Source organism: Ochlerotatus camptorhynchus, unplaced genomic scaffold (genome assembly GCF_037179485.1).
Source record: "Ochlerotatus camptorhynchus isolate MF236.1 unplaced genomic scaffold, CSIRO-AGI_Acam_v1.1 ptg000367l, whole genome shotgun sequence".
Taxonomy (NCBI): domain Eukaryota; kingdom Metazoa; phylum Arthropoda; class Insecta; order Diptera; family Culicidae; genus Ochlerotatus; species Ochlerotatus camptorhynchus.
In genome coordinates, this window is record NW_027040855.1 from 3,789,529 (window position 1) to 3,810,829 (window position 21,301).

General features: G+C 39.0%; 1 protein-coding gene across 7 annotated transcripts in view; it reads left to right on the plus strand.

Annotated features, from left to right (window-relative positions):
- LOC135709868 (dual specificity calcium/calmodulin-dependent 3',5'-cyclic nucleotide phosphodiesterase 1-like) overlaps nucleotides 1-21,301 on the plus strand; it is a 714,199-nt gene that overhangs the window by 303,895 nt on the left and 389,003 nt on the right. For 4 of the 7 annotated variants that reach the window (XM_065232294.1, XM_065232298.1, XM_065232300.1 and 1 more), the window contains exon 2: nucleotides 7,572-9,175. The exons of 2 other annotated variants lie outside the window; for them this stretch is intronic. In XM_065232294.1, coding sequence (XP_065088366.1) covers nucleotides 8,851-9,175 — 325 coding nt within the window. In that variant the 5' untranslated portion in view covers nucleotides 7,572-8,850. Of the gene's footprint in view, nucleotides 1-7,567; nucleotides 9,176-21,301 lie in introns of those variants that run through there. One more of the 7 variants, XM_065232297.1, reaches the window with a different exon arrangement.

A 21,301-nucleotide genomic window follows, 5' to 3' on the forward strand; every position in this document is an offset into this window, starting at 1 on the left:
CGCTACACTAGCGTACGTACCGCTCTGTTCTTTCATTTCTTTCTGACTGTCCCTGTCTTTTCCCTCTTCCGGTTGCTTTCGGACCATCCACTTGAGACAGGAATTAATCCGGTGACCCTCCGCCTAACACAGAATGCATTTATTCTAATTCCCTGAATAGAATGTATTCCCCTTCCGATTGAAGAGATTGAGTAAGGAGGGATTCTCATTTTCCACGTCCATGTAACTTCTTTGCACCTCTGTATGGGGCTGTTTATAAACTACGTAGATAGTTTATGGGGGGAGTTGGCTATTATTCACGGCCCATACAAATTGTCTACACAGGTAGAGGGGACCCAGAATCCCAAAAAATACTGTCTACGCAGTTAATGGGCAGCCCCTATGCATATCTAGGCCCAGCACTGGTGGAAATTTTTCCCAGATGACACACTTCACTTTCCCATATTTTTCCAGCACCCACGTAAGGCCCTTACACAGAAAAAAAAAGTTCTGAATTTTAACCGTCGCGTAAAATCTCCTATCGTTTAATTTTCAGCTATAGTTGGCATAATCTATATAAAAATTTTCCTTGACCTAAGAGCACTCGCGTCAACTTTTGAACCTCAAGTTCTCACGTGTTGTATTAAATATTCTATAAAATACAACAGCCCATGGGCACTTAAGGGCACTGTTGTTGGACCATTCCGCATTTCATCGACTTCACACCTGACAATCTATGTTTCCATGTAGGGAAAATGGATGCCCCTAATTAGGACCCATACATAAATTCAGCAATCGACTAAATTTTCAATAGCGACCAAAAATATCCATCAGTACCGTCCCAATGACGCGTTCATCTAGATAAAATTGATATATATCAGACTTTAAGCGAAAGGTCCAGTCTTAGATCCATAGGCCAACATTAGAGCCATTTCCCCTATATATATTCTTTTTCAGGAATCTATTCGATTTTTCCCCTTAATGGATTTTGCCCTTGTTTAAAATGAAGACATTTTATGTTTGAAAATAACCACCAAATTTTAAAATAAAGAAAAAAAAACATAAGAAAAGGCGAAACGATGCTCTGCCATCTGTCCAAGCCATTGAAGGCTACCCCCGACCAGATGTGGTAAATGTCATGAAAATTTTATAAGGAAAATGTCACGACATTATTTTCTCCATAAAATTTTAATGTACATTAACCCACGAGGCAATTGGATTGATTTCGGGTTTTCGTGCTTAAAACATTTGTTAGCGCCTGATGGCCAATGGTTCACTACATCCACACATTATTCATTCGATGAAAAAATGCAGAACGTCTAAAGGCTGACTAAAAGTAAATTGGTACCCACAAAAAGACCTGTAATTCATGATTCAATAAGTGTAAAAGTCCATTAATAATTACTTTACAGTACTTTTATTAAAATTTCAAAGTTACAGCATTAAATGGTTACATTTTTCCAGTTCGAACGAAATCTCGAACCTCGCAACTTTGAAATTGCCCATTATTTTTCGATTGGTCGAAATTCCGGGCAATTCGGAGGGTTCATTAGCTTGGGGACAAAATCGATCTTGTGGGCAGCATACCACTCCAAAACCACCTTGAAGTAGCGGCAGCTGGCCAAATCGGGCCAAAATATGACTTTGCCCCTATGGTTGCGGATGAACGGCAATACACGCTTTTTCAGGCATTCTTCGATGTAAACATGGGATGTCATCGTCGAGGATGTGACGAATGGTTCCGTTTTCAGGCCACAACTGCAAATTTCTTGGCAAATCATGACCTTCTTCGCGAACTTGTTGACAAACACGAACTTGAATCTTCCCGGCACATCCCCAATGTAAAACTTTTGACCGGGAAGCTGCTTGAAATCGAGTTTGACGTATGTTTCGTCATCGATCAAAGAGCAGCCCTTGTGTTTCGTCAAAACACGGTCGTACAAGAGCCTTGCACGCTTTTTAGCCACGGAATTCTGCTTCATGTGCCGGTTCGGATGTTTACTGGCTTTGTACGACTTGTACCCTTCCCTGGCAAGGATGTTCCGCACCGTTTGAAAGTTGGCCTTGTACCTTCTGGCCGCATATCGGATTGAAAGACCGGGGTTGGCATTAACGCACCTCAACACCTTGCTGCGCAGCTGGCGATCCTTCATTCCAATTTTTTCGTAGGTCCGTTGATTCCTTTCCATACTTAGGGTCAGTCTTCGGTATTCTACATACAACGTAGTGTTCGAGATGAAAGTGTTTTCGCTGTGTTGCTGCTTTTCATGTTTGCACTCACACATAATCTTTTTAACCTTGTGTTCGAACATGTGGGCGCGTCTAATGTTTGTACATGATGTTTGAACATTGTGTTTTCAACGTCTCAAAGAACAACAGTGCAGCGTGTTGCAAAGGGTTCTTTGATAAAATTACGATTAATCTCCAGAGCCTTCATTTTGATTTCTTGGTGAGCGAACATGCATGCATTGCGCGTAATTTATGCTTTTGAGTTCACAAATATGAGTATGCCTGAATATATGAATTACGTTGGTACAAAAGATATAGAGAACTTGTGGATTTCTACCAACATTCGATAAAGAAAAAATAGTGAAGTAAAACAATGATAAAGTGCATCTCTTTCTACTTTCTATTTAACAGAAATATTTTTCATCATGCTTCCAGTGCCTGTAAAATAACAAATAATGCATATTGCTAAAGTCAAGCTGAATATTGCATTAGGTCCTAAGTAACATTGACAGATTCCTTCCGTCGACTTTCTCTTTGTATCCCCACGGCTATGAAAAGATATTCCCAGATATTTTTGTCGGATTAAACCAAACGAATCTAATTACAATTGAAATGCTCACTGCGTGTTTATGGTCATTTCTTCGATCAAATTTTATATTTTATTGCAATACCTACAATATTTTATTGCAATATGTACCAAAGCTACACGAAGCTTTCATAGCATCGTGATATTTATTTATTTTGCACGATAGGTAGCCAGTTTGACAGTTCAATAGGTAGACTTGGCTTCACTCTTGGCGTGACTCATTATACACTGACTCTACACGCTATTACAAAACTACCCAAATTTGAGTACAATCCACCCAGATCGGTCAAAACTGAACCTACTCAAAAATGGGTAAGCTGTGTTGGGAGTGACAAGTTGACAAATGAACAACATCGACATGAATCCGATCAACTTTGTTCATTTGTCAACTTGTCACTCCCAACACAGTTTACCCATTTTTGGGTAGGTTCAGTTTTGACCGATCTTGGTGGATTCTACCCAAATTTGGGTAGTTTTGAATTAGCGTGTAAGCTTAGATAATTAAAACATAGATTGCTCAGTCGGGCATCCCTGCTCTTACTCGAAAAGTAACATTGATAGCGCGCTATCTGTCGGCCAACGGATGAACTATAAGTTTAGCAGCTGAAATGAGTGCGCATTTCGAATCAAAACTGTCCTGCGTAAATTAATATTTTGGATGGCGCATCACATCGGTTTTGTTTTGATTTTTATTAGATGTGTTCAATCTTAAGTGGTGGAGTCAATATTATTATTAATGTGCAACTATATTGTCATGAATATCGTCAATCTCTATACATTCCGATTCCGACTCGCTAAATTGAAAGTCAACATCCATCGAACTAACGACAACGTGAAATTTGGCTCGCAACGTTCCGATTTGAAGACGGAACAGCTGTTGGTAGTAGTCTGCAGATAAGAAAACTTTATAATATATTATTGAGAATTAATAGACATCAATTAACGCTAATTCCTGAGTTTTGCAAAGCGGAATAATGAAGTCATCATCCTGGAAGTGATCGCTGCAAATAACCGAGAATTTCATGGCACCGCAGACGTTAATCCAATTCTACAAGACTCTTGAGCTGGAACCTAAGAAAATATCATTCAAATGTTCATCAAAAACCAACAGCTGTTTTTCACTAGAACCTTGTGAAACGTTTTTGAACTTGGACTGGAAGCAGCTATAGTACAAGTTTGAAACTCCCACCGTCGAAACCCTATTTTGGTTTCTGGTATGAATCACTATTGTTTTAGACAGAAATCGGTAATGAAAGTGTTTGTTCACGCAAATGCAGATATACACGTTAATCACAAATTACTCTGCACGCTTTGATTAAATAACTAAACTGGACGAACAAAAACATGGGAAAATTTATGACAATTTTGCATAAAAATAAATCATATATCAACACCATTTGGGTTTGTTCACTATGCACCCAATCAAGATAATTTCTTTGTGCAATCTAAGTAAATTTATCTTAGCGTGCAAAGTTATGAATGCGCAGGGAGAAAAAATAGTTCACCCGTTGACCGCCTTTCTCAGTTAGGCGCCACATTTTTGTTGTCATTTTATTTTCCGAAATGGCAAACCTATGTTTTAATTATCTAAGCTCTAAGTCATATGTTTCCATCAGGAAATTATTCTACCATAGTCCATTCTACGCGCACGAGTATTAATAGTCCGAAAGTGAGGATAACAATAACAAACCAACATTTTTGGCTGGAGTGAAAGTGAGGATAACAAACTTCGCACTTTAACATGGGACTACGCAAGTGTGCGTGTTATAAACGACAGAAAGGTCAATGGAAGAAGATTTCCAGATGAAAACATTGACATATACGCCTATCTCAAACACGACACAAGGTAAAAATACCCTACAAGCACCAAATTCCACACAGTGTCTACTTCTGCGCATAAAATATTTTTTGTTTATTTTTCAACAATATTTTTGAAATGATAAAATTTTAAATAATACTTCCCGTGCATTACAGCTGTAAGTACATGGAACATTTTGTAAATATTTCATAATATGTTGATGCTTTCTAAACACTTGATTGCACAATCATTATGAACAACGTAGAAAATGGTCTGGCACGGTAATCCGTACAACAAAAGCAATCCCAAGAAAAACATCGTGTTCAAACACCGTGTTTGCACATATGAAAAAACCGTGGTTTCAACAAAACGTTCATGTGTGTGTATTGGACAGCATGTTTGAAATGAACATTACAACACAAGGAAGAGCGCGTACGTGTTCAACCAAAACGTTATGTTTTTCATCGGGCGCAAATGTGCGCGTGTTTTTCGGAGGGTTTCCTTGTAGGTTTTGAGCACTCGACAAACTGTTGTTTTTGGCACTTCAGCACTTTAGCCAGCTTGTAAACGGACCATTTTGGATTTCCCAGGCGTTTGTGCACAGTATTTTCTCTTCTTTAGAGTTCCATTTGAAGTTATTTCTGAACGCGCTCGACTACTTTGATCAAACTTGCACTAGTTGTTTTCTATAGAGGTGTAAACAAACCACTGTCAAAGATGTTCGATTCCACACACTAGAGGCGTGCTAGTGGCGTGTGAGGGACGTCCAATTTACTTTTAGTCAGCCTTTATTTATAATTTTGTTCATATTCAATGCCAATCTGTTTCACTGCTAAATGTTTGCAGGCACCCACCGAAAAAGTTGCTTAGATTTCGGTGCTCTGAGCGCAACACATGAAAAATTCATGTAAATTTAGGTGTTCTGAGACTGACATATACGAGGGTCAATTTTGACATAAATTACAGAGTACTTAATATTACATGACATGATTGTTTACGTTTCATCTTTTATGTCAAACATGGATTCTGTCACATGTAAAAATAGTAATTTCTAAGTGTGTACGTACACACTTAGAAATACCTAATTTTACACGTGGTGGAATCCATCTTAGACATAAAGGATGAGACGTAAACAAACATGTCATGTAATTTGGTCCTGACGAGAGGAGCAACACAATAGTTGGGTAAAGAAGAACTGCATTATAACACACCATCGACTGAAAATGCTCTCGCAACGTGAGGCTTTAGGTAGTGATGAAAACGTCGCTAGAACTATTCCACAGCCACAGTCAGTTTATGAGCAAAAAGAGGGACGCACATTTTTGCCTGTGGACTTGGAGACATACTTCAAGTCCCCGCGTACATCGTACGGGTTAGGCAAAAATGTGCGTCTATCTTGAAAAACTGTCGCATTAATGGCCCTTCGCTCATTTTCAACTTCTATTCAATTTTCATACTGCCGTACTCTAACGGAACTATCCACCTACCCTCTTCTAAAGATCATTCTCTAGCTAATAAATCATCACACTAAAGCTTCATGTTAGCATTTCCAACCAACTCTGATGTCATGTAATTTTAAGTACTCCAAGACTGTTCATTATTCGACGAAAAGTGCGTTTGATTTAGCTGAATTTCGCGTCTATTATGACTCAATTTTATGTCAGAATTGGTGCTCGTATATGTCAGTCTCAGAGCACCTAAATTTACATGAATTTGTCTAAGTGTATACTTTTTGGTCGTGTTTGTGTACGTTTCATGATTTAAGTCAATGATGAATTTCGTGTAAAATTAAATTAGTTAGTTCAAAGTTTCTGGGATTTTTTTTTTCATCCTCTGTAAAAGTTTCATAAGCGAAATGTTTTGGTTGTATTTGTAGAATGAGCACATTTGAAAACCGATGTTAGCAGTTTAGTTGTAAGCGCTACTGCCATCTCACCCCGTTTGGGTCTGGATTCAATCTCAGCCGAGGTTGTTGGGATTTTGTAAGGCAAAAACCTCTAGTCACGTTCTTCTTTGGAAGTGAAGTAAACCCGTTTTTTCCCTCTATTCGGGACCTAACACTACTGCGACCAGTAATTTGATCTATTGTAGTATATCCCGTGTCCTTAGTTTAGTGCATGTCTATTACTCCATCACTATTGAGAAATGATGAAGTATTCGATTTTTTTACAGTTGCCACTCTTGCATTTATCGCAAGGATCCGATTCTAATTGAAAGGTCCCGCTATTTATACCCTTCGGAGTGTTGAAACACCCTCCAAAGGCGCGCCCCTTTGTCAGTCAAAATTGGATTCCTTAGCAACAAGGTATGACACCGATAATGACCATGCATCAGAACCCTAGTCTTAACCACTTCAAACTAGGGAACAACGAATAGAAGATTAGGAATCACATACATGAAGGCAACTAACTCATTTTTTTCCTTGTTTCAAGATCATCCTCGGTAGACAAAGCCGAGTCTTGTCACTATCAACAAGGCATAAAATGTAACAAGGACTAAGATGTGTTCCTTGGATTACTGAAAAATCCTGTTCCCCTAGTTTGAAGAAGTCAGGACTAGGAATCGGTGGTAGATCTTACATCCCGTAACGTACCACTAAAAGGTGATCTACCCACGTTACGGGGTACGTAAACCCGTAAACCCGTTGGTTTCGTTCCATGTTGGGCTCGATATTAAAGGGATTTATAGCCTCCCATTGATGATAGGCACTCGTTTGAGGAACAGGGACCTACGAAAAATAAATAAAAATATCCAATGACTAGTTTAAAAATATAAGCTACACATTTTTCATTTCTTATATAAAAAAAACTGGAAGACAGTCTTACATTTTCCGGTCACTATAATGAATTCAATTCTTCGACTCGTAACATCAGAAAAAAAAATTAAAAACGCACAAACAAAGCACATCAGCCAAACTCCGCACTGCATCGCTCCATTGACTGAACCCTACCAACAATTTAAGTTCCTTTGTTTATTCAGTTATTTAAGTGAATCGAAAAAAAAATCAATTGATTGCCGTCAATTGTGAAGAAATCATCGCCTTCAACGTCATCAGGTGTATCGATCTCGGCCAAGTCAACTACGTGTGTATCCTGTTCATCCATCCATCCCCAATCTGCGAGAGAAAAAAAAAACCCGCGCAATTGTTCGTAAATCAACCAACCGCGTCCGTCATCGCGTCCGACAGCAATTAATACGTGAAATTCTTCGTGTAATCGTTCGTAATTAACCCGTCCAACCGAAAACCTGTCCGCTGCTGCCTGGTCGCTGAAACGAGAAATTTAAACAGGACGAATTCCGCCACACTCAACAACTGCCGCAAATACCACACTGTGTCACCGGCAGTACCAACAGCATGGCGTCGCCATCGTTGCCGTTGTCGTTGAAAAGACAAGAAGTGAGATTTCAATTAAGCTGCTAATTTATTTACCATAATTATATTGGATGTTAAAATTTCCAACTCGTTCCTCGAGGCAAGCTCGAGCAATGTGAACCGGAGCGTGGAGTAATGGTCACCCATCACGTTGCTGTGTGGATCCCCGGAGATCTGGAGCCGCCCACACACCATCGTTGCCGTCAATGAAGCATGGGAAATCAAGTAATCAAGAACCGGGAAAACAACAACAGCCTGAAGGTGTGCCATTTGCTGGCCCGTAAAAAGTGTCCCAGCAGCAGCAAGTGCACTATGTAGGTGAAATTGCATTACGGAAAAAAACGTACTTCTGCTGCGAAGAATCCAGAAGAAACGTGACTCCCACTCACGCCAGGATGCCAACCTGGAGGGTCTGAGAGTTCTTTCCGAGTTTTGTGAGGCTGTGCTTAAATAGCATCGGTGGAAGTCAATTAATAATTAAGTTGATTGTAATTTATTGATCAAGTTTTGGGTGCGACTTTTGAGTTAATTAGAATTACGCACTGGTGCTTTTCGCTGAAAGTGTTTGTAAGCTGCTTTGAAATAGCTTTACAGTGAACAGTGTACCATTCATAAAAGACTGGAAAAAGTTGGAGGGCCTATAAGGCTTCGAGTACGTGAAGAAAATGTAAATTTCTACAAGCCGTCGTAATAAAGATGGTTCTGAGAAAAAGCGACTGAGAAAATATCTTACGACGATAAAAAAATTATGTGCCGTTGAGTGGTTCCAAGTGGGGGAGATAGAGAAAGGAAATAACAACCATTTAATAGTGTGTGCATTGTGCAAAGATCGATAAAATCCACCGAAGATTAATTCCGTTCGGAAAAAGATAAATAAAAATAAAAATGGCCGATTCAAGCAGCAGCGATGAAGAATTGGCTCAGGCTGCTGCCACGGCATCCACCGCTTTGGTGACGAAGCCTTCGACAGCAGCCGTGAAGATGGTCCAATCGAGAGAACGTGGACCGGCTCAGTGTCACGAGTGCTACGGAGACTGCAGTGATTGTAGTGCCGTCTGCTGCAAGGATACGGTGCACAAGTGCCACTCGGATCCACTGAGTGGAAGGATTATAACGGGGAAGAACTTGCTGACCCGTTCGCTTCGATATGCACCCGGTCCGGCTACCAGAAAGTGTGTGCTCACCCTGGATGGGTACTCCTATGTTATCGGTGAGTATGGGTCTTTGAATGTAAATGATTTTGCCATATTACTTTCTAGGAAACGTTTGATTTACTGTTTTAATTAAGGTCAGTACCTAATGGATTTAGCAACCGAAAAATTACAGCCAGTAATGAAAAGATTTATAAAATATCAGCTCAATTCAATAGCTCCTTATTCCAGCTAAGATTACATAAAATATTCCTCATTTTTGACTAGGGTAAACGCTCCTATAAGTTCGGTACGTACGTCTAACGTACCGTAACTATAGGAGCGTTTCCCCTATGTAAACCTTTGTGAAGATGACTCAATGCACAGTGGTCCAAAATGCAGATTTAGATGGAAGGATATGTTTTGAGTCTGAAATTGAAATTTTAGACTAAAAGCGTCTTATACAAAGTTGTTTCTTATAGTTAGGCCCTCATTTTTATGACAAGGAATTCTAGGGTGGTTCTTATTATCACTGAAATCAAAAATCAAAACTTTTTTGTTTGTAGAAATTAAGGTACAAATTAATCTTCAAAATTATAGCTGAGCTAATTTCAAGCAACTTTGTAGAAAGAACTTTATTGTATCTCTTAAGTTTGCCGATTTAGAGCGATTTTCTTGAATTGAGTTAGGGTGTCTCTAAAAACCAGTTGTTTTGCACTAGATTTTTTATTTCAAATTTATCAGCAAAAGTGTCTGTTGAAAACAATGGCGATGAGCACCGATCTTTTAGCAGAGCAAATAAAACAATTGCAATATTTGCCACATGCTGCAAAGCTGTAATATTTATATAATTAAAATACTCATCAAAATAAAATACATTACAGTACTTACAATTTCGGTGTTTTCTCGCATTGGAATAGCCAACAGAGCGATTTGCTCTTCCAATGCACCGTGCCGTCGCTTGCTTTCACTGATCTATTGTGACTGTGATCATTGACAGCACCGGCGTGTCCAAGAAAACCCCGAAGAACGACAAACAAACACACTACAATATCAAACAATTCTTCACGGGGTTCGTCGAGCGTCAAAACGCAACAGTATCTTCAAATATTTTTTAGATCTTTACAAGGCGCAAACGTTTGCTCCAAAGAGCTTGTCGATATCTTTCGCCGATCAAGAGTTATTGACGTTTTTCTACTAAAAAATATTCCCTTTTCAAATTCTGTCTCTCTAGTTGGGGAAAGCAAAAAAAATGGTTTTTAAATGGCATTTTCAAGAACGTATGTTATTCTTAATAAAATGAAAATATTAGAGGCAAGTTATTTTTTAAACAAATATAAAATCATTTTTAATTTATATGTTTTACTATAATTGGATATATCTTTTTTATTAGAAGAGATACAGATAACTATTTTGCAATTACACATTCGTATTAAAGAGCTTTAGAAGTCTCTAGAAGATGACTTTCATGAGTAATTTGATATAAAAAAGTTAGTGCAAAAAAAATTTTTTTTTCCAGGAACACCCTAAGTAAACTTAAAAAAATTTCTCTAAGCCGAGAACGTTAAGAGATAAAAAAAAAACTACAGGACACAGCCCTATAGGGTTGTGCGCAATGGTGACGCAGGATTACGTGGTCTTATATATAATCACGATGGTGTTGCAATATGATGTCTGTGTTTGGGAAACAATCACAAAATGATGGATTGCCTTTCTTTTTGCACACGCCGTTAAGCTACACAGACTCCTCCCATCATGAGTAGTTGCTATCAAGTAGCGACACTGGCTCCTCTACTTTTGCGTTGTTTGCCAATGTCAACACCTTGAAAGCAAAGGGAAATTAACTAGTTATTAACGAAACAGACAGTCGATGAAGATAATCGATCAAAATCATTTGATTACAAGATTACAACTCTGGAGAGCATTTTGTGTGGTCTTTGGGGGCGTGTGGTTCTGAATGTCGACAAACAGGCACAGATAAATTCTATTCCAACTATTAACTGTAATAAACTTGGTGGCCCTGGAAAGGGCCGTTTTGTTGCCAAAGTTGGTGATGATTTAACCTCCGAAACCGTACAGAGTGCGTCCCTGCCGCTTCCATTTTCCAGGAACACCTTCAGCACACATCGGGTTTCCTAGTAGATAAGACCGGAGACACGTTTGACACCGCCACGGCGAGCCAGATGACGGATGGCGGCCTTGATAATACCCTGGATGTTATCACGAAGAACCTTACGATGACGCTTGGCGCCTCCTTTACCAAGACTTTTTTCTTCTTTGCCACGACCAGTCATTCTTACTATTTAGATAGAAGAGTGGACTACCTAACCTGCCACTTTCCTACTGCTGCTATTGCTGCTTCTGCTGCCTGCTCACGACACCATCCGAAGCGAAAATGAGTTTAGGCTAGACAGCAGCGCTCTTTTATATCTTTTCAGGTTAAAGCAGAATGATACTCGAATGATACTCGATTATGACGAATGGGTTTGGGAAGAACGTTTATTTCATGAAAACAATGATAAAATTATCACTTTTTCTTTGTTCATTGGACAATGCTTGACATTTACCACTTCTTCAATAGTTTTTTGTTAAAAATCAAAAGTCGAAAGCATTACTATCGATGCGTAGAAGTATTTCTGATCGATTGGTGATAACATTATTGAAATTAGTCCAGGGGCAGCTGAGTTGTTAACGTTCAAAATCTTTCATAATTTTGTTACATGTTCCATTTTTGGTTTTCATAAAGTGCACAGACATAGTCCTCGTCAAAAAATTATCTTCAACAAAGTTGTTTGAAATTACCTCAGTTAATGTCTTTATTTTGTAAAACAAAAAGTTAGTTTTAAAAAATACTCTAATTTGAGGTCCATCCTGATGCTTGCAAACACCGAAAGAAGGGAATTTTTAAGCACAAAAACTTCTCCGAAGTCACAAATGTTCAAATATTCAAACAAATGTACTAGCACATTTTATTTAAATTTGTCATTAGAGTGGTCCTGTAAAAACCATATTTTGCCAATAGCTTTTTTATTTAAAAATTTTCATGTAAGTCATCTTCTAGAGACTTTTGAAACTCTTTATGACGGATTTTTAAAACCAAATTTTGCTGTCTGTATCTCTTCTAATAAAAAAGATAAACCCAAATATAGTAAAAATATGAATAAATTCAAATTGATTTCTTGCGACTTTAAAAAATAACATACCTCCATTTTTTCATATTATTGAGGATAACATACGCCCTTCCAAATGCCGTAAAAAACTTTTTTTTTGTTTGCCCCAACCAGAGATATTCACATTTGAAAAGGGCATATTTTAAGTAGAAAAACTACAAAGGGCAGCCCCATGGGCTTATTTAATAAATCTTATTTGTTAACTGCAGCAGGAGCTTGTGTTTTGCGTGGGAGTAGGAATTTGAGCGGGGTTCTCTCTGTTAATACTCTTTAGTATGACGCGCTTTACATAGATGGCTCACAGCGACTCACGAAGAGCTACTGATTCACAGAACACCACCGCGGTGATTGAATAAACACCATTTGGTGAAACCAGATGGAATTCAACTTTGAAAACTGTGTTAGGGAAATCGCATTTTGCAGGTAATCGGTGATAATTTTAATTATCATAGCAATAGTTGCACATTCGTGCAATTTTAAATAGTGACATTTTGAAAAATGATAAAGTTTTGAATTTTTCAGATGCTTAGGAATATTTCTGATCGATTGGTGATAAAATTATTGAAATTGGTCCAGGGGCAGCTGAGTTATTAACGTTCAAAATCTTTCATAATTTTGTTACATGTTCCATTTTTGGTTTTCACAAAGTGTACCCCCATATAGAAATCACAGACGTAGTTCTACGTCAAAACGTCAATAGCTCTTGATCGGCGCAAAATATCGTCAAGTTCTGTGGAGACAAAATGTGCGCCTTCTAAAGATCTAAAAGTTATTTCCAGGGAGAACGGTCGTTCGATTTCATGCCGTCAGTAGGACGTCGTGATCTTCTACCTCAACAAATAAGTTCAGATGTTGCAGAGTTCCAACAAACCAATGGCGTCGCCTTAACCTCAATCTACCTGTGCACCAACTCTCAAAACATAAACAATTATCAAAATATTGCTTGCAATGGATAGATATCGAGTTAACTAGAATATTAAGTGTGTTTTTCAACCGATTTGAGTATGAATATGGCATTAAATCTGTTTTTGAAAGTTGGTGCACAGGTGAAAAGTGAGGTTACGCGACGCCACTGCAACAAACTGTAGCGGATCGTTGCTATGATGTAGTTGTGACGTACACACTACCAAAAAATCATGTAAATTTCCGTGCCCTGAGACCGACACATACAAGCGGCCCAAATTACATAAGAATCAGTTGAAAGAAACGAGAAAATAAATTCAATCAATCGTACTTTTCGTTGAGTTGCGCATGTTTCGGTTTGGGAACACACGAGGAAAATTTTACTGAGCCTATGAGAAGATTTTGAATGAAAAACCAGTTAATTTTGAATCGATTAGTCGTGAGACTTCCGTCTACGGTTGATCAGTTTTCATAGTAATGGAAAATGTAACTCCAATCAGGGCTGGAAAGCACCTCAGAGCATTAGCAAAGAAACTTTGTGCATGCATCTCACAACACTCGACAAAGAGTGTGTGGTTCTCGCATTTACTTTGCACACTCTTTTCCAACTAATCTGTGAGAAAGCCAAGCGAGCGGAACACTCCGTGCGGCGCAGACTTTGCTTACCATGACTGCATGCATAGGAGATGAAGAAGAGCATAACGAATAAGAATTTTGTCTTTATGCTGGGTTTCCTATTTGCAACCCTACACTGAGTGGCGCTCTTTGCGTCGGAGCCGTGTGTGTCTGTCTTCTCTTCTCCGCTGCTTTACACTTGCGCAGGGTGAAAGACAAGCAAACTTTGTGTTTACTTGATTCTCACTTTGTATATTTCAGAAAATCAGTCGCTCATTGGGTGATCAGATGACAGCCCTAACTCCAATTAATCATATCACCATTCCATTTTCCACAGAGATGGCCCTGTTCCGCTGGTAGGAAGTAATAAAAATATACACAATATATAAATTGAGATAAGTTTGAATAGTTCGCTTTCGATGCATATTTAGGTCAAAAAAGTAGACGATAGCCTAAAAAATCATTCATGGATTGTCATTTATTTATTTCCAGGAAATTATTGTTAAACAAGCTACAATTAAATAAAAATTATTTTTCCCATACAGTTTTACCAGCTCTACTGCCAGTCCTCAGGGAGCCAAAAATTTCATATTTGAGAGAGAAAATTTGCTCTCTCGAGCTCCATGCGAGCCACATGCCATGCATTTTTATGACACTCTATTTGTGATTTGTCTCTCACAGACTGCAAAATAGAGTAACTAACACTGCAAAACCTGTCTGGTACCTATGTTTATGTATTAAGATTAACATCCGAAGTCTCTCATTCTCTGCTTGACCGTCAAGCAGTACAGTTCGGCTTTGGCTCGCTTTGTCGAGCTGTTCGATAAACCTATAGTTTGTAACAAACGTTCGCAGATATACTGCATGTCGCGTCGTCAGTAGTGTTGGTCGTATCGCGTTATGGGAAGACAGCGCTCCCGGAGCAGACTTCGTGATCAAGCGGAGAAGAAGAACAATGGTGAGGGTAGCTCGGTACCTACCTCGAATAGGTACGCTACTCTTCCCACCGATGTTGGGACTACCAACCCAGTCCCGGTAAAGCGGACGAAAAAGAAGAAGAAGAAGAAGAATCAAGGACAGTCCGATGGTACGAGCGGACGCGACGATGTTACCGCGACGAACGCCAGTGACATCGGTGATATCGGTGACGCCGTCGAAACCGAGAATTCTGCCGGCCCGAGTGCGGCGAAAGTCAAGCTTCCTCCACTGGTGGTGAAGGTAGTGCCACTCAAGACGCTCATTGGCGATTTCGCATTCCTCAGCAGGATCGGCACTAAGGTGATGCTCCGGAAGAAAGCGGAATACGAAATCGCCGTCAAATTCCTGAAGGATTCCAATGCGGAATACTTCACGCACCATATCCCGGGTGAGAAGCCCTTCAAGGTAGTTATCAGGGGTCTACCGAATGTTGACCCCAAGGCGATCGAAGAAGAACTCAAGGACCGGTACAAGCTGGCTTCAATCGCTGTCTTTCGGATGACGAAGATAGACTAAAACGTGAAGACGGAATATTCAACCTAGTGTTGAAAAGTCTCCGCATGAAAGTTCACTCTCTGCTGGCTGCTGTGTTCAACAGATGCTTGGAACTGCACTCCCAAAAAACATTGCAGGTTTTATCGTGGTTTTATAGCATTTTACAAGTCTAGAACATGGTCTACAGAACCCTCATAAAACCAAAATTGTTACTTGGGCTACGTTCCAAGTATCTGGAAGACAGCGAAAATCATCCGCAAACCCGGGAAGGACCCAACGCTAACTTCAAGCTACAGACCGATCAGCCTCCTGTCAGCGCTGAGCAAATTGTTCGAGAAACTTATTCTCAATCGTTTGCTCAAGTTTGTCGAAGAGCACAACATTCTCCTACCGGAACAGTTCGGGTTCATTAAGGTGCTCTCCACAAATCATCAGCTAGTACGGGTGATGAATAACATCCGAAGTAACAAGGCTGTATCCATGTCCACAGCCATGGCAGTGTTAGACGTTGAGAAAGCGTTTGACAATGTTTGGGACAATGGGCTTGTATACAAGCTTTGCAACTTCAACTTTCCTTTGCATCTAGTTAAGATCACCCGTAACTACCTTCAGCAACGGTCGCAGCTCCCTCTTGTACTGTAATCATGGATGGCACAAGGGTTGAGTGGTCTGCCGAAGTAACCTATCTCGGGATGTTGTTTGACGAAAAGCTCCTATTCCGGTCGCATGTGGAGAAAACCGTAATCAAGTGTTCCGCCTTGGTTAGGTGTCTGTATCCGCTGATTTGCCGTAGATCTCGCCTCTCAAGAGTGAACAAAATGGCTGTCTACAAACAAATAATAGCACATGCGATCCTCTACGCAGCTCCGGTGTGGGAATAATGTGCACAGACTCAGAGGAACAAAATCCAAGTCGCTTAGAATAGAATGCTGAGGATGGTTCTTGATCGCCCCTTTGAAACAAGAATTTCAGATCTCCACTAAGAGGCGAATGTTCCAAAATTAGATTTCAAAATTGATGACATTAGGACTAGGTTTGTGCAGAAATGCAATACATCAGAACATGCTTTGATAAGCAATTTGTATATAGTAGGTTAGGTATATATAGTAGTTGTAGGTTAGTTGTAGTTGTAAATAGTAGTTATAAGAAGTCTCCTTTTCCAATTCAAATCAAACCAATCCCACCAAGGTAGTCATACTTTAAAATAGGCCTGATAGGACTAGAAAATGTAAACAATAGTTGAAATCTCAAATGTACTAAAGTTGAAAAGATTCATACATGTAAACCACGCAAACACAAGAAATTATTTGTGTAGCTAATTTAAAGTCAAAAAAAAGTCCCTAGTCTCTCCATTTCTACATATTTTGCACAATACATACTTTTTGTCCCGCTTCATTCACAAAAAAATGGCGGGAAATCCTGTCAGGGGCGGAGCTTAGAAAGTATTGTTTTTGCAGAATATGTTTATAAGAAGGGTCTTTGGATTTTAATCTAACTGCATATTAACCGTACTGTCCTCTGTTAACAATTAACGGAACTAAGTGTATGCGAAATCTGATAGATGTCACCATTAAGAAAATCATGACTCTAGGATTTCTAGATCTTTTAAATATATGAATTCTTTAGAAAGCAAACTTCACGTTTTAAGATTCCAAAATTTCTTCATTTTGAACAGAAATGGCCTCTCCATGCCACAATTTATTGAAAAATGTCATGGACACCATTTAAAAAAATGTACAAGTTCAAAAATGGCCTAATTTTTGAAAATTATTACACAAATTTCCATACAATTTGTTTTCGCTATTTTTCCTGCAACTGCTCTATAGAGATATTTTGTACTTGTAAGCTGCACGAATAGGTTGTAAAGTAGGGTGAGTGTACCAGTTATGGCTATACGATCCTGCTATCCTATTATGATATGTTCTAGTTATGGTCAATAGGATTCCCATACGCCATAATTGGAACACACCATAATATGAACGTATAGCCATAACTGGTACATCTCTCCTCTGTCTTTGACTAATAAAACCTGCCAATTTTGCTTGTCAAACGCATGTTTTAACATGTTTTATTGTAAGGTACACCAGGGCAAGTTAAAACGCGCGGGAAAGTTGAAACGGGACGTGTATCTCTTAGCGGAAGTAAATATTCACTGTAATTATTTTGCCGGAAACTATTAGATTAGAAATAATCTCAGCGATTATTCACTTCCGATAAGAAATACACCTACCGTATGCATTTCAACTTGCCCCGGTGTACCTCACATTAACAAGTACAACAGCTAATGGTTTCTTAATTCTGAAAAACCTTTTTTTACAGCAAGCTGCGTGGAAGCAACCCTTGCTACAGGTAAATCGAAGAAAAATTGGCTGTTTCGACTCAAATTCAACTTATCGCAATCAATTCCTTTGACATTTTGTCATAAGTAGTAATAGTTTGTGTTTAGATAATCATTCAAAACTGTTTAGCTTTAGTCTCCGAATATAGGGAAATTCTTCACTTTTTAGCTAATTGCGTGCTATCAACTTAGTGTTCTAGATGTACTTCCACAGTTATTAATTTGAGAGCCATATTTGCATTAGTACACTTGTGAGGCAAGTACAATCATATTCTATGCCAAGGGAAATTGTGGAATTTTCCAACCCGAAGAATCCCTAGACCGGACCACGAAATATGGTCTTGCTTTGTAGCTGTGCCTTAACCGACTGAGTTAAGGAAGGCCCCTGACTTCTGTCGTCTATGAATCCTAGCACAATTTCATCAAACAAATCATAATATATCAGATATGAATCTAACTATCCATAAATAACTTTATATCAGTCAATTCCACTTATATACTCAAATCTACAAATACTATATCATATTTATTTTATTCGTTTCTTTCCAGGTAAGACCATGAGTGGAATACACATTTATCAGTAATAAATATAACATTCAACACGATCCGGGTATGTGATATAAATAAAACATGGTATAATCCGTACAGCATGCCAAGGAAAGCTCTTTTCCAACTAATTTGGTTGATATGCGAATGTAAACCCCATTTAAATCGAAATCAACCGTACCTTTCCCATAAATCACCGTCTAAAGTAATTCCATTCCTAAGAAAACGGTTCAAACCACACTTGCGATCCCATCGCCTTACGACAGTGGAAATCCCCCAATCAAAAATCAATTTAAGATTCAATAGAAAATCTCTTACCCACCTTCGTACACACCCACACACGCATAGGTACATAGGAAGAATCTATCCTTGAAATCGATTTTCCTTATGGCACCGTCAATTTGTAAAAAATGATTGATAGTGCTACGTGTTCTTAGCGTTTCGCTTGCCGCTCTCTACTGCCACTGCACCACCCGCGGTCCGCTATCGGAAGTGGAGCGTGAAGAATACCAAGCCCAAACACAGAAGACCAATATTTACCCGGCAGCTTCACATCGCCACAATCCTAGACGGCACATCCGTTCTGCCGCTCCATGCACCATGTAGCGTGAGTCCGCTTGGTCTTGGATCTGTTTTATGTCGTTTTTCTCCTGCGTTTATCTAGGAAGCAATCGGCGAGGTCAACCTAGATAAGAGGAAAACAATAAACCATATCGCTACTCGACTAAACTGACTGGTTATCGTCCGTCCCATCCAACCATCCACCCCATTTATGGATGTATTGATTTTTCCTTTATTCCGTTCCACCGAGCTGAACGGAAATGGGCCACATATGGGGACGTGTGTGCGTGTTTGTTCAAATGATTTTCCGACTTTGCTTGCTAAATTCACACACACACACATCTACGCTGACACAGTGACGCTTTCGGCTGATATTTTTGTCCTTTGCTAATGTAGTAATAAATCAATCATTAATTTACATCTTCGTCATATTGATTTTGTATCGTTATTTCTGTGGCTTACGGGTTGACATGACGTCATTGATGACGATGGTAATGCGGTAGTACGATTCTTTCTTATCATCGGACGAGCAATTTAGTGTTTTGCTGTGTATTTTGTATTGACCGTTAGTAATTTATTTGTCATCGCTTGGTTTAACTGATTTACAATTGATAACAATATTGTATTTGTATCAGCAATAAGTATTTAATATTCCGACATTTGAACACAAGAGACTGCTGATTCAGTAGTTCGCTTTTGCTTTGCCATCTAAATAGTTCTCTTCAGCCCCCGGAAATGTCACATACCTACCTAATGCATTTCCACTCTCTTTTTCCATAAGCGTAGCCAGGGGAGCACAGCCGCAATTTTTTTGTAAGTTCGCGATTTTTGCAAAATGTTCAACGTTCAGTCCAAATTTTCTAAGTATCATAATTAATTTGCTTGAGTTGCAGAAACACGAAGTTTTTCCCATTGTATCGAATTTAGACTTTAATTTTGGATCAGGATGATTGAACGATTTAATTTTTATTAATCCTTGAATTTATAAAAATGCGTTTCAGGAAAACCGTTTTGACTGATTGATATTTTGTATATTCGCACGAGCAAAATGTAACTCTGATTCTAACATATGGATTTTTTAAAGCGAAATTATCTTGCAGAGCTTCTGGTAAATTATTGAAAGAATTAAAATAAAATTCTGAAGAGAACTACATGAGCGAATACAGGAGAAATCCAACAACATTCTATCGACATTGTGAGGAGATTTAATGTTTGCCATGCATATCAAAACCCTCAACTTCTTTTCTTCTGTCTATGGGGTGTAGCATGGTCACTTTTATGTAAATATAATTTAAGGATTGCCACGTATTTATTTGAATTTATATTTTGTTTTGTCATTTATTTATGAATTCCATTAATAATTATCGTTCACGTTATTTATTTATTATTTATATTTATTCATTTTGTGGAATAATTATACGCTCACTTTAATTAAATTGAAATCCCTATTACAAATGAAACATATTGTAAATCCGCATAAAAACGAAACGCTTGCATATAAGCTGCCTTTCAAAATACATTTTATCCGCCACTGGAAACGTTCACTGGTTTGTAAGACTCGTCGTTTCAGTCCAAGGTTCGAATTTTAACATTCTCTCTCGTAAAAAATAACAATCTAACCAGAAATAGATTGAAACAAACAGTTTAATCAAACCGTATGGGCGAGAAAGAGATAGAGTGTTCAATCGGCTCAAGATCGTAGTGGATGAGATTTGTCGTCTGAAAAAGTCGTTAATTACTTCGGTATAAAAAGCACAGCCAAAACTTGGCACCAGTGCTGTAAATTCTCAAAATCATTTGAACATTTTTGATGAAAATGAGAAAAGTAGCTATTCGCTATCAAAGGGGACCTCCTCCGAAGGGGTGATATCAGTTGCTTAGTCATTTGACGAAGGCATGGATCATTCTCATTTGAGAAACGCTATATATCATTCGATTGAGTGTAACCTACACACAAACGGAGCTCTGGTCGACATTCCGGCGAAAAAGCTAAGCCAACCCGACACCAACCTGACTTCTATCAAACCCCAACCCGATGTTGACCCGACATTGACCCGACATAAACCCAAAATTGACCCGACATTAACACGACATTGGGTCGACATCGACCTTAAATTAGCCTTAAATTGATCCGACATCGGGTCGACTTGTCTGTTCGGTACCATTTTCCTGGATTTCTTCCATACTCCACTGTCGTATTTCAAATGATACTGAGTGACTTAATTGACAGTGACAATGAGCTTCGAATGAGAAAGGGGCTCTTCAAATTATGGTCATGTGAGAATTCGTTTACACAGAATTGATTGAATGGTTGTAGTGGTTCATCTTCAATCGAATGATATGAAAATTTACAGCACTGCTTGGCACACCGCATCTCCAACAAAAGCGTGACTCTCAACCCCACGCTTCTGCGTCAAAAGTCCCGGTTTGAGGGGAAAGCCGGAAGGAAGCAAACCGTTTCGACAGAGCGGCCATTTCATCATTTCCGCCACACGCGGTAAGCACGTTAAAAAACACCGACGTCCCCAACGTCGTCTACAGCGCAAATCCATTTCGGCGCGAGTTCAGTACCAGCTTCGAGACCATCCATCGACTGGGAA